Source organism: Marmota flaviventris, chromosome 17 (assembly GCF_047511675.1).
Source record: "Marmota flaviventris isolate mMarFla1 chromosome 17, mMarFla1.hap1, whole genome shotgun sequence".
Classification (NCBI taxonomy): Eukaryota; Metazoa; Chordata; class Mammalia; order Rodentia; family Sciuridae; genus Marmota; species Marmota flaviventris.
This window is the reverse complement of record NC_092514.1, coordinates 5,632,676-5,645,424: the sequence shown is the minus strand read 5'-3', so window position 1 is coordinate 5,645,424 and position 12,749 is coordinate 5,632,676. Positions and strand designations below refer to the sequence as shown.

General features: G+C 33.8%; 2 protein-coding genes across 2 annotated transcripts; both read right to left on the bottom strand.

Annotated features, from left to right (window-relative positions):
* Positions 1-2,876: 2,876 nt before the first annotated feature.
* LOC114079497 (olfactory receptor 8K3-like) lies at positions 2,877-3,887 on the bottom strand. Its single transcript, XM_027920723.2, has one exon. The coding sequence runs from the start codon at positions 3,885-3,887 to the stop codon at positions 2,877-2,879; it is 1,011 nt and encodes a 336-aa protein (XP_027776524.2).
* A 4,925-nt stretch (positions 3,888-8,812) lies between these two features.
* On the bottom strand, positions 8,813-12,037 carry LOC139702292 (olfactory receptor 8K3-like). Its single transcript, XM_071603078.1, has 2 exons — positions 11,150-12,037; positions 8,813-8,815 (listed from the first exon to the last, which is right to left on the bottom strand). The coding sequence occupies exons 1-2, from the start codon at positions 12,035-12,037 to the stop codon at positions 8,813-8,815; spliced, it is 891 nt and encodes a 296-aa protein (XP_071459179.1).
* Between the last annotated feature and the right edge of the window lie 712 nt (positions 12,038-12,749).

Here is a 12,749-nt window from a genome sequence, read left to right as displayed (position 1 = left end):
TGCTTTCTGTGAAGGAATCAGACAAAATAACAGTTCTGCATGGGACAATGGAGTGGGAAAGGTGTAGGAAATTACCAGAAGGCAACTCAGAGAGCTAGCAACCAGGTGAAAGCAACAGATATTGGGTTTGGGAACAGAAAGGGAACTAACAATAAGAATAAACTGCAGAAGCACCAGGTCTGTGGGATCCTTCAGTGGGGGAGGGAATATCCCCTTATTGACGTGCAGGAACTTTGTAAGGAGACTCTGCTGTGCAGGAAATTCAGTTTGACACAGAAAAAAATGCTTAGATACTGTGAAGTGTGCTGGTGCAGGAGAGAGACTTGGCACTTCCCAGCATATTTAATAAAAATGGGGATGCTGTACCAGCAGCATAAATAGACTGGATTTTCTGAACAGGAGATTAAAAATCCCTGCATTTTCCTTTCTTTTTCTTTTTTCTCTATTTATGTATCTGTGTATTAATGAATGTATGTATGAAATGTTTGCCACACTGGGGACTGAACCCAGGGCCTCTCATGTGCCAGTCAAGTGTTCTAACACTTAGTACATCCCCAGCCCTGATTTTGTAGTTTTGATTGTCTTTTTCTTGTTTTGCTTTCTTTTTGTGTCCTCAAAACCCAATGGCCACTTATGCTTTGCTTTTCACTGGATCAGTGGGGGCCCAAACTGAGTCAATCGGGGTACAGGAGTGAGACTGGCATGGATTTAGGGGCAACTTTGGTTGATGATGGGAGCCACAGCTGCTGGCCTGCATGTCTGTAGAGCACAGAACACTCAATGTTGTTTCCTTTTGAAATTCGTGGTCCCACTCTAAGATAAGGAATAAGGCCAACATTGAGCAGAACAGGGTCAGGTCAGTGATGGGCGGAAGCTGCTACCACATCATCCTACTGCTGGCAAAGGCTCAGGCCCATACCCAGAGTGTCTGGAGTATCTCCTGATGGGACCTGAACACTCCCACCTACCTCCCCCCAGCAAATCTACACACCAAGTTCCTTGGAATAAGGGAGTAGTATGACCTTAACTGGTGAGGATTAGAGGCTTGACCAACAGCTCCTGCAGGAGATTAACCTCCACCTCCAAATATAAAAATGCAGCCTTAAGGAGGGCACATTCTGGTCTGAAATAGACAGGATCCCTCAAAATGTGCTGGCATGCAAGGATGAAGCAGAACTCTGCATGACATCTTCCCTAACGTGTTTTCTTGGTTTGGCTCCAAGCTGAGAGCTAACAAACAATACTGTATTCCAAATTGTGTTCCAAAAGCATCCTCACAGCAGGGGGAATTCTGAAATTGAAACCGTGGAAAGAAGTATTTGCTTTTCAAAATTAGATATTGAAACTTTTATCTTTCTCTCTATAAAAGGGTATAATTATTAAAGTTAATTTGTGGAAACATAAAATATTTTAATTAGACGTGTAAAACTTGTAGTGAATTAACATTTGATTGAGTTTCTGTCTAGCATATTTTCTAGGAAATTAAAATATTTTTAAACCAATTTCTCTAGGTTTGTATATAATTTTATCATAATAAATAGAATTGTATAAACTCTTCAGTAATATTCATCCTTAAATGATTATATGTGTGTGTATGTATGCTGTTATCATTTCAATAAAGTTTTCATTCATATTTAATTGGCGAAGATAATTTTATTATATGATGGTATACTAAGAAAAGAGATCAGTCTCTATATTATGTAAGTAAAATAATATGAATGTTAATAAATAAAATGAAAACATAAAGATCATTTTTTAGAGGATGATGCAGCATAGTTCAGAGCTGGGGAAACAGGTTTTCCTAACATACATGAGGACCTGGGTCCAATCCCCAGCACCACCAAAAAGAAAAAAGTAAAAATAAATACAGCATAGTTCAAATTATAGGATTGTCTGTTTGTCTCCTTCAAATTTGATTACCATCAATATAGTCAAAGAATATTCATATCCCAAAAATAGTACACTGTCACATGGAGCAAATATAAGGCAAATCAGCCACAAGAACATTAACCTTAATTTATCATAGAGTAGGTACCTTGAGTAAGAATAAAATACGGACAGGCTATGACTTTTAAAGAAGAATTTTCCTTTTCATTTAGAGAGGTAGGGAGAGTTACCACCCCTTAGAAAAAAAATAGGTAGTTAGGAATTAAGATTAACCCAGTAAGGAATGAGTGAATAAATGAACAAAGAAAAAAAGAAAGACAGACTGATCTTGGCAGCTTCTATGGAAGAATTTTATAAATTCATCTTAAATGGTGCATCTACTCATATATATTTAAGGGCTGGATTAGACAAAACTAGGTGCACTGCTGAATCTATGGGTTACTAAATGGTCAAATAAAATGGTTTAATAGGTCCTCTCAGGCTCATATATGAAAGTAAGGGTACAGATGAGAAAAGGGAATGACTCTAAGACTCTAAGTGGAGGAGTGGCATTTGTGCATATTCTTAGGACATGTGAATCCTTGTGTTACATGAGCCTCTCTATACTACAATTAAGTTGAACATGTCTATAGATGTGTATAAAGCCTAACAGAACAATTGTGCTTACCCCAAAGGACAACAGGTTCACAAACACAAACATGGGTACTAAACACTATAATAGTTAAGGCTATAAATATGGCTAGCTCAACTCCTAACTGTACATGTTATTCTTTTTTTTATTCTCACACAGCATACACTCTATAGTATAGAGATGATAAACCAATTATATTATACTGATGAATTGCTTCAATTATCATACTACAAATTAATCTCCCCCTTAAAGAAGGCAGTGTTTTTCATCATTTTGTTCTCTTATGAGTTCATAGCATTTAGAAATTTGAGAAGGACTAAGAAGGTCAATCTCTTAGGGCATATTTTTGCTTGCTATGCTATTTTGGAGAAACACAGCACAAGTTTCCATACAAACCTGATGTGTATGACTCATATTGTATGTAGTTTTTAGGAAAAACATTGCATAACTTTTTCCAGGTCCTCTGTAGGGCATATTTTACATCTTTGTTCCTCAAGCTATAGATCAATGGATTTAACATGGGGATAATTATGGTGTAAAATATGGAAGCCACTTTATCAGTGTCAAAAGAGTGACTAGACTTAGGTTGCACATACACAAAGAGCAAAGTCCCATAGAACACTATGACTACTGTCAGGTGGGATCCACAGGTAGAAAAAGCCTTACGCCTGCCCTCAGCAGAGTTCATCCTGAGAATGGTTATGAGAATGAGCAGGTAGGACACAAGGACAATCAGAAGAGAAGAAAGCAAATTAAAAGCTGCTAAGATTAGAATTATCACTTCAATTTCATGAGTACTTGAGCAAACCAATGGTAACAAAGGGAGGCTGTCACAGTAGAAATGACTGATAACATTGTAGTCACAGAAGGGTAAGGTAAAAATCTTTATGGTGACCAGAAGGGACACAAATGTACTGTAGAGATAGGGAACTGCTACTAGTATATGACATACCTTCTGTGACATGATGACCATGTAGAGGAGAGGGTTACAGATGGCCACATAGCGGTCATAAGCCATTGCGGATAGAATAAAAAGTTCAGAAGCAATGAACACAAGAAAGAAAGCCAGCTGTGTAGCACACAAATAATAGGAGATTGTATTCTGATCCACAACAAAACATACCAACATTTTGGGGCCCACAACTGTAGAATAACCAAGATCTGTAGTAGCCAGGTGTCTGAGAAAAAAGTACATGGGTGTTTGCAGGCTCTGGTCCACCTTGGTGAGGATGATCATGCCCAAGTTGCCCAGCACTGAGATCACGTAGATGATGAGGAACAGCCCAAATAATGGAGCCTGCAGCTCAGGGCATGATGTGATGCCTTTCAGAATGAACTCATGCACCACTGTCAGATTGTATTTTTCCATCTGTTTTTGTTAGAAAGCCTATTCTGGATAAATGCAGTATCAAGGTCAATTGATTACAAATATTTGCAAAAGATTAACTTTTTTTATGCAAACCTAGGGTAAATAAGCTATGTCCAAACTTTCATATTGAAAATATTAAAAAAAAATGTGTCTTTACAAATAAAAAATATAAAGAAAGGAATCAGAGATCAACTACTCATTCTCATCTAGGGTAATTTTCTTACTAATGATAATTTTGTGATATCTAGAGATATTTTGTCACAATTGTGAAGGAAACTTCTAGGTTAGAGATCAGGTAAACTACTGAGCATTCTGCCTAAATCAGTGTCTAGATCAACAATTTCATTCTGAGGTTCTAAAACCTTGATAGATAGAGGTAGTAGATAGATACATAAATAGATAGACTTTCTGTAGAAAATGGATAGATACATAGAGCTTGAAATACAGATACAGTTATGTGGATACATAAAGCAAAAATGATAACAGCTTAAACATTTTAAAACTTTGGGCATATAATTACGAATAATAATTGTATTGTTTTTATTTTTATTTGCAATTCTATAATTACAATCACATAATTACAATTATATTTAATTTAATGACATGCCCTCTATGAGGATTACATAGTAAAAACTTCTAACAAATTTCATAAATGAATAGAACTTTCTATTTTGACATAATCTTATAAAATCTACATACTTCTATTTAAAACTGAAACCCTTAGCCTAGTCAGTGTATACAAATATAAAAACTATAAAAAATATTACTAGAAGTTATCTTTATATATGTATAAAGAAATATATGTGTGTATACATACTGTCCAAGTTATATGTGAGCATATTGATTACAAAGATTATTTGGAAAAAAATATTTTAACTACTATTCTCTTGTACAAAACAAACAGCCTTTAAAAAGCAGGGTTGTTGAGAATGAAGGGTGATTAAGTGATTCCATGTGTCTACGCTACCTTGAAATATTTCTCAAAGATAGTTACCTAATGTCTTTCTTGTATTGTGGTTTATATATACGATGTATACTGTTTATAGGTACTACTGTTATAAAAAGTACATTATATTTATACAATAAATACAATATAACTGTACATTTACATTATAAATTTATAATTTAAATTGTAAATATACTGTCATTTAAAATGTAAATTGTTTATATACTGTCATATATATTCATATATATATATATATATATATATATATATATATACACACATATATATTTGAAATTGTTACCTACCTGAAAGAGGTTTCTATTATATACGTAAATTAGCATTCTTGTGCACAGGGACTTCACTTCTTCTCCAGGACTAAAATAATGAATAGATGAGGAACAAGTGACATAGGATGAATATACAAAACATCCAAACTCTATTCCATGACCCCATACTTACTAAAACTGGACAGTGTGCTGTTGGTTTGGATTATCTATCTTCTATTTTTCATAACAATTTTAGAAATATTTTAGTGTAAGTCACCTTGATGTAAATTGACTTAAAATGTTAATATTCTCCTGCACCACTGTCCTTATAATTAAGATACCCTTACTTCTTTGTAACGGATTCTTAGTATTTTATATGCAAAAATATGGGTGAAAATGAGGTAATCTAAACAAATTAGTAGAAAGTCATTGGCACTGGTTTTATACAAGGAAGACTCATAAAATTTTCTTTTGAGAAAGAAATACTATATTTCAATGAAAAAAAAGGTTGAAATCATTTTGTAATAAATTTTATAAAGCTCTACAATGTTTAAACATTTAATATGATATATAATACCATCAAAACCATAAAAAGTGACATGGATGAATTGATGGATGTCATTTGAAATATTACTGTCCATTAAATTCATAGAAATTTTTTCAAATCTGATCAAAATTTTTTCAAACCTCTTTCAAATATGGTAATGCATACAAATGTGCATATAGGCAAATGAAAGCTATCTGAGCATCTCTAAAAGACTGGAGATGGACAGGTATAGCATAGGAGCAGATGCATGACATTCAAAGAAAAAAAATACTACTGGAATAAAATACTGTGAGCACCAATGTTTTCTAAATAAAAAAGATAGAAATGACACCTTAAATAGTGAAAATTGTCATGACATCAATCTACAAGTGAGGTTCAAGGACATGGAATCATATAATTTGACAACATTAATTATAAACAGATTTCATGCCATGGACAATTAACTTACATAAAATATTGCTTAGATTCACGTGACTACCTGACATCTTACCCTGCTACAAATACACAATATTACTAAATTAAACTTATGAAATATTTTAAACAAAAGATTAAAGGGCTATTTTCAATAAATTCAATAAGAAATAGAGTAATTCTTGTTTTCTGTTGTTAAGGTTTGGTTTCAATTGTAATCATGAAAAGTTTAAAAAGTGACCTGGTAAGTATGAACTTCTATAAGTAAGCAAAGATGAAAAATGTTTGCATTCATCAGTGTTGGAATTCAATTGAAAAAAATAATCTGGTTTTTATGTTCAAATCTTCACTGAAGACTGGAATTTCATTTTTTATCCCTATAATCTAATTTTTTTAGACTCAGATCCTGCTGTAAAAGGAACACTTTACCATCACAATAGAACTGAGAACTTAAAAGTCTCTGACTCTTCACAAAATGCTTTTCATATCTTATTGTGAAGTGGAAACTCCCTTTTGCTTATGAAGAGATAAGGAATGAATTGTATTTATATATGTATTTACCTAATCATTAAATTTCAAACTATTTTTAAATTGTCACAAAAACAGTCTGGATACACTAGATAATTATGTCAAAATAAGTCCTAATGTTATTTATAACTAAAATAAATCAATAAAAAATCTTTAAAAAAATCAGCCTTATGTAATGCTTTGAACAACCAATAAAAATAAAAAAATAAAAACTAAATTTAAAAAAATCAGCCTCAAATCACTAGGTAACTAAGTGTTTGGAAGTATGTCAAGATGAAAGACAGAATGACTGCAATTTAAATGTTGCCATTTCATATGGAAATAGTTGCTCAGTGGCAGAGAGCTTGTCCAGCATCCACAAGATCTTGGCTTGCATCCCCAGAACTACACAATTCCAATTCCTTGATCATTTACCTCCAGTAACTATTGGCTTCAATTGGCCATATGGTCCTATTTTTTTTTCTGTATCATGGAGTTGAAAGCACAGAACTCAAATAAGAAATGATCACTAATATTAAATGGCAGGACCATAGCGAAATAGGATCATTTCTATATATACTGGTAGCATACACCCCACATGAAACCTTCTGTCTTTGTTACCTGCAGTGAAACCTCTTGTTTGGATTGCCCTGTTTTGTTAGTATGGCATTTGCAAGGACAATTTATGGATTCTTTTGCCTTTGGAGGCTCTCCCTGAGGAGAAGCCAAACAACTATTAGAGTATCCCTAAAGCATTTGGAGATTAATAAACGACCTGGAAGTTACCCAATAATTGTCAGGGACAATTTGTTTTCAATTGTGATTTTGCTTATTAATTGATCATATGAGCCAGTAATCCAAATTCAGGGTTTTATCCAGAAGTATCTTGTATTAGGATCTCAAAAATATTCTAGCACTCTCATGATCATTGCAGCATTATTTGAATACCCAAAATGTGGGGGAAAAAAAAGTAAACATCTTATATAAGGCATTGAAAACACTCTGTAGTACTAGTTATCATTTTTCTTGGTTATCTATGAATGTCTATATCTACAAACACTGTAAGTTTGCAGAGACTTTAAGTAAATTTTGTAATATACCAGTGACTGTCTTCTTCCGAAGGTTTCTTTCTTCACTTCATTATTTGTCTTGGACTCCTCCATGATAATTAGCTAGAGGTTTTTCCCTTATTTTGCCAAATACATAAATTTATTATATATTTGAAATGTTTCCCCAAATAGGTGGCATCATCAGTGAACTCTGCCCTGGGTGTAAGGCCCCTTGTTTTCTGCTCCTGCTGGTTCTCACTGCAGTGGACCTGGCCATGAACCCCAAGACAAAGGCACATGCTCAGTTTTATACCATGCTACCAAGCTGATAGTCTTGCTGCCTGTGCTGCTACTCAGGGCTAGCAGAAACATCATGGAAGCAGTTTCATTGTGGCCTGGATTATGAGTTCTAGTCGCTAAGTCTCAGATGTACACCTTTGGGTATTGATCAAAGGACTCTTCCTGTCACTTTATCTTGGTATGTTCCAAACTGGGTTTCAAGTCTAAGGCCTGACTCAATTCCCTTTTCCCCTTTCACAGGGTAAACTTCTCTCTCCAAGCTTTATCTCAAAGAGTTGGATAAATATAACCACATGATTCCACTCTTAAATCATATTGGATTTTCAAAATTAAATTGTTAAAAATCAACTTCACCTACTCACATTAGTCTTTCTTTGATTTATTTTTATTTTAATGTGTTTATGTGCTCATTTATTCATTTATTGGTGCCAGAGCTTGCCAAGGGCAATAAAGCACTGAGCCACATCCCCAGCACATCTTTATTTTTTAAATTAGAGACAGGGACTCACCAAGTCTCAAAGACTATCTTTGTATTCATAATCCTGCAGCCACAGCTAATTGGATTATAGGTATATGCCACTGCACCTAACTTGATTTATTTTTACAAAAAAATTTATACTTTATAAAATTGAAGCTTTGTACATTCTGTTATGTCCCTCATAATCATGTTCAGTCTTATTAGTTACATTTTATTTTCCCCAAATTCCTATAAATTTTGTACTCCCACTAGAACAGTGGGGATGTTTCTTTTACTCCACTTCTCCACCATTATATGATAGCCTTATATTTTAACACTTTTTCCATTTTATGAGATTATGTTTTATATATTACTTTTTCACATTATTATTGAAGCATATATTATCATATTTCTTTTTGGTTTTTCTATATATATCTTTTGTTCACTTTTCTATGGCTTTTTGACCTTTAATTATTATTTCTATTTTGCATAATTGTATCTGTTTTCTCCAATCTGTGGCATGTTTACTTTTTAATATGTATTTCCATTGTGTAAATATTAGAAGCTTTAATGAATAAATGAGTCAATCTTTTAGAATTTTGTTTTTGTTTAAGGATATTTTCTGTGCTGAATCATACACAATTATACACACATATACTCACACAAATAAACAGTCCATTTGTATGAACAAAATGTACTCAGATAATCATTATCAGTGACCAGTTTTAACTTTTGACATTTTAAAAAATGCTATGCAAATAGTAGTAGCTTTTGGGTTTTTTTTTAATATATATCCTAGAGATTAATGCTGTATCTGATGTGTGAAGGGTAAAAATTTGCTCCCAAGATGCAGGCTTTCTAGTCACCTCACAGATTGTTTCTTTTGCTGAGAAGAAACTTTTTAGTTTGAATCGATGCCATTGATTGATTCTTGGTTTTAATTCTTATTAAGGAAGTTAATAAGAATTAAGGAGTCTTATTAAGGAAGTTGGTGACAATCCCACATGATGGAGATTAGGGCCTACTTTTTCTTCTATTAGACAGAGAGTCTGTGGTTTAATTCCTAGGTCCTTGATCCACTTTGAGTTGTGTTTTGTGCATGGTGAGAGATAGGAGTTTAATCTAATTTTGTTGTATATGGATTTTCAGTTTCCCCAGCACCATTTGTTAAAGAGGCTGTCTTTTCTCCAATGCATGTTTTTGGCATCTTTGTCTAATATAAGATAATTGTAATTTTGTGGGTTAGTCTCTGTGTCCTCTGTTCTGTACCATTGGTCTACCAGTCTGTTTTGGTGCCAATACCATGCATGCTGTTTTTGCTACTATTGCTCTGAAGTATAGTTTAAGATCTGGTATAGTGATACCACCTGCTTTACTCTTCCTGCTAAGGATTGCTTTAGCTACTCTGGGTCTCTTATTTTTTCAGATGAATTTCATGATTTCCTTTTCTGTTTGTCTGAGGAATGCCATTGGGATTTTGATTGGAACTGCATTAAATCTGTATAGTGCTTTTGGAAGTATGTTTAGCATTTTTTTTCTTTACATGACAATATGCATATGCTTTTATTATTCTAGTAACTGTGACTTCATAATGTAAACAAAATGCAGTAAGTTCTAAATCATAAAACAATGAAGGAAACACTGAGAATTTTAGAGAAGCTCGTGGATGATGTGCAAAACCATGGCATATTACTCCAAATAGACATAGCAGAGCATGGATCATGGGCTCATTTCTGGTTACACCAACTCAAAACACTGGAAATACAGGAACTACAAACATAGTTTATGATAGAATAAGCATATTCTGCCAAAATAATATTAACTAACAGACTAAGACTTTTTTAAAGAAGAATTATTCCTTGCATTTAATGAGGTAAGGAAGAGTGACTATCCATGGAACCAAAACAGGAAGAAAGGAATTCAGATTGAGCAGTAAGGATAATAAATAATGAATAAACCATGGGAGTCTTTGATTGAATTTGAGACATTAGTCTCAACTGGTGCATTCACTTGTATATACACATGTACTGAAAGAGACAAAATGAGAAACTTCACTGAAGCTACAAGCGGCTACAGAGCTGACTACGCTGAGATAATAGACTCCCTTGAGCTCTTATAGGAAGGTCAGGGTTCCCATGAGAAAAAGAAGGTGCCTAAGATCCCCACAAGGAAAAGTGGCAGGTTAGCACATTCATATGACTCTTTTTTTTAAATCATCAGATTACACTAAGCCATCTGTTACCATAATCAAGATTGAGTTTAACATAAGCCACAAGAATAAAAATACCAAAATGGAATGAGTGTGTTCATAAAAGAAGAGAAATACATACACAAACATGGGCAGTGGAAAGTTGATTGCAATGCTTGAGAATATAACAAAAATATTGTAAATTCTCTTCCATACACAGTACTCATTCTCCAATAGAACATGGGACTCTGGTACATACACTAATAGTCTAAGCACAACCCCAAATCCATTATAATTTATTATAAAATGTAATCATTCATTATGTTCACAATTCATATGTCATGCTTAAGAATGGAAATTCTTTTGCCATTCATTTTGTTTATATGTGCATTCATACCATTTAAAAATTTGGCTAGTACAAAGAAGGCAGATTACTGATTATATATATTGAGTCAATTTTTTGCTTCTAATACAACTTGGAATGAAACAGACTGGGTTGTTGTAAAATCTGATTTAAATGGCTTTTTTATATACCTTTAGGAAAAGATATTGCATATTTTTTTTCCATGTGCTCAGTAGGGCATACTTTACATCTTTGTTTCTCAAGCTGTAGATCAAGGGATTCAACATGGGGATGGCAAGGGTGTAAAATATGGAAGCCATTTTATCAGTGTCAAAAGAGTGACTGGACTTTGGCTGTACATACATATATAACAAAGTCCCATAGAATACTATGAGTGCCATCAGGTGGGATCCACAGGTGGAGAAAGCCATGCGCCTGCCCTCAGCAGACTTCATTCTGAGAATGGTTATGAGGATGAGCAGGTAGGACATGAGGACAATTAGAAGAGAGGAAAGCAAATTAAAAGCTGCTAAGATTAGAATTATCACTTCAATTTCATGTATGTTTGAACAAAGCAAAGAGATCAAGGGGAGACTATCACAGTAGAAATGACTGATGACATTGTAGTCACAGAAGGGTAAAGTAAAAATCTTTGTGGTGACTAGAAGAGACAAAAAGATCCCATACAAATAGGGGACTGCCACCAAGAACTGACATATGCTCTGTGACATGATGACCATGTAGAGGAGAGAGTTACAGATGGCCACATAGCGGTCATAGGCCATCACAGACAAAATATAAAGTTCAGAAGTAATGAACACACAAAAGAAAGCTAGCTGGGTAGCACATAAATAATAAGAAATTGTATTTTGATCCACCACAAAATTCACCAACATTTTGGGGCCCACAGCTGTAGAATAACCAAGGTCACTGAGAGCCAGGTGTCTCAGGAAAAAGTACATGGGTGTTTGTAGCCTCTGGTCCACCTTGGTGAGGATGATCATGCCCAAGTTGCCCACCAGTGTGCTCATGTAGATGATGAGGAACAGCCCAAACAGTGGAGCCTGCAGCTCAGGGCATGAAGTGATGCCCTTCAGAATGAACTCATGCATAGCTGTGAGGCTGGGTTTTCCCATCCAGTTTTTTTTTTCTTTTTCTTTTTTGGAAAGTCTGTTCTGGAAAGACATAGTAGCTGAATCAATAGATTTTTCAATGCTGTCATTATGGGAACATTTGTTTTTCAAAGCTATTGTAAATAATATACATATATACATATATATGTGTATATATATATATACATATATACATATATATGTGTATATATATATATATACATATATATGTGTATATATATATATATATATATATATATATATATACACACACACACACACACACACATACTTTAAAATGTATAACATTCAAAACTAAACTCTATATATGTCATTACGATGAAAATATATAGAAATAGAGAGAGTTACAGGACGGTATTTATCAACCAGGGTAATTTCACTTACCAAATACATTTTTCAACATCTGTAGGTACTTTAAGTGCCACAGTTGGGAAGTGTACACTACTAGCATCTAATGGTACCAGGGCTGTTAAGCTGCTAAACATCCTACTACATCTAATATCCATTCAGATGTAATAACCATAACAATAAAATTGTTCCAAGGCTAATAAACTCAGAGAAAAATGATGATATAAGGATATTGATAAAGATATAGACACATAAATAAAAACTAAAAAGAGTTAAACATTCCTTAAACTTTGGGTGTTTGGTAAGTAATTATTGTACTATTAATTTTATTTGTCACTTATATAATTACAATATCATTTTGATATTT

Bases quoted from the DNA above. Each gene is read 5' to 3' on its own strand.
- LOC114079497 (XM_027920723.2), bottom strand. From the start codon at position 3,887: ATGGAAAAATACAATCTGACAGTGGTGCATGAGTTCATTCTGAAAGGC.
- LOC139702292 (XM_071603078.1), bottom strand. From the start codon at position 12,037: ATGGGAAAACCCAGCCTCACAGCTATGCATGAGTTCATTCTGAAGGGC.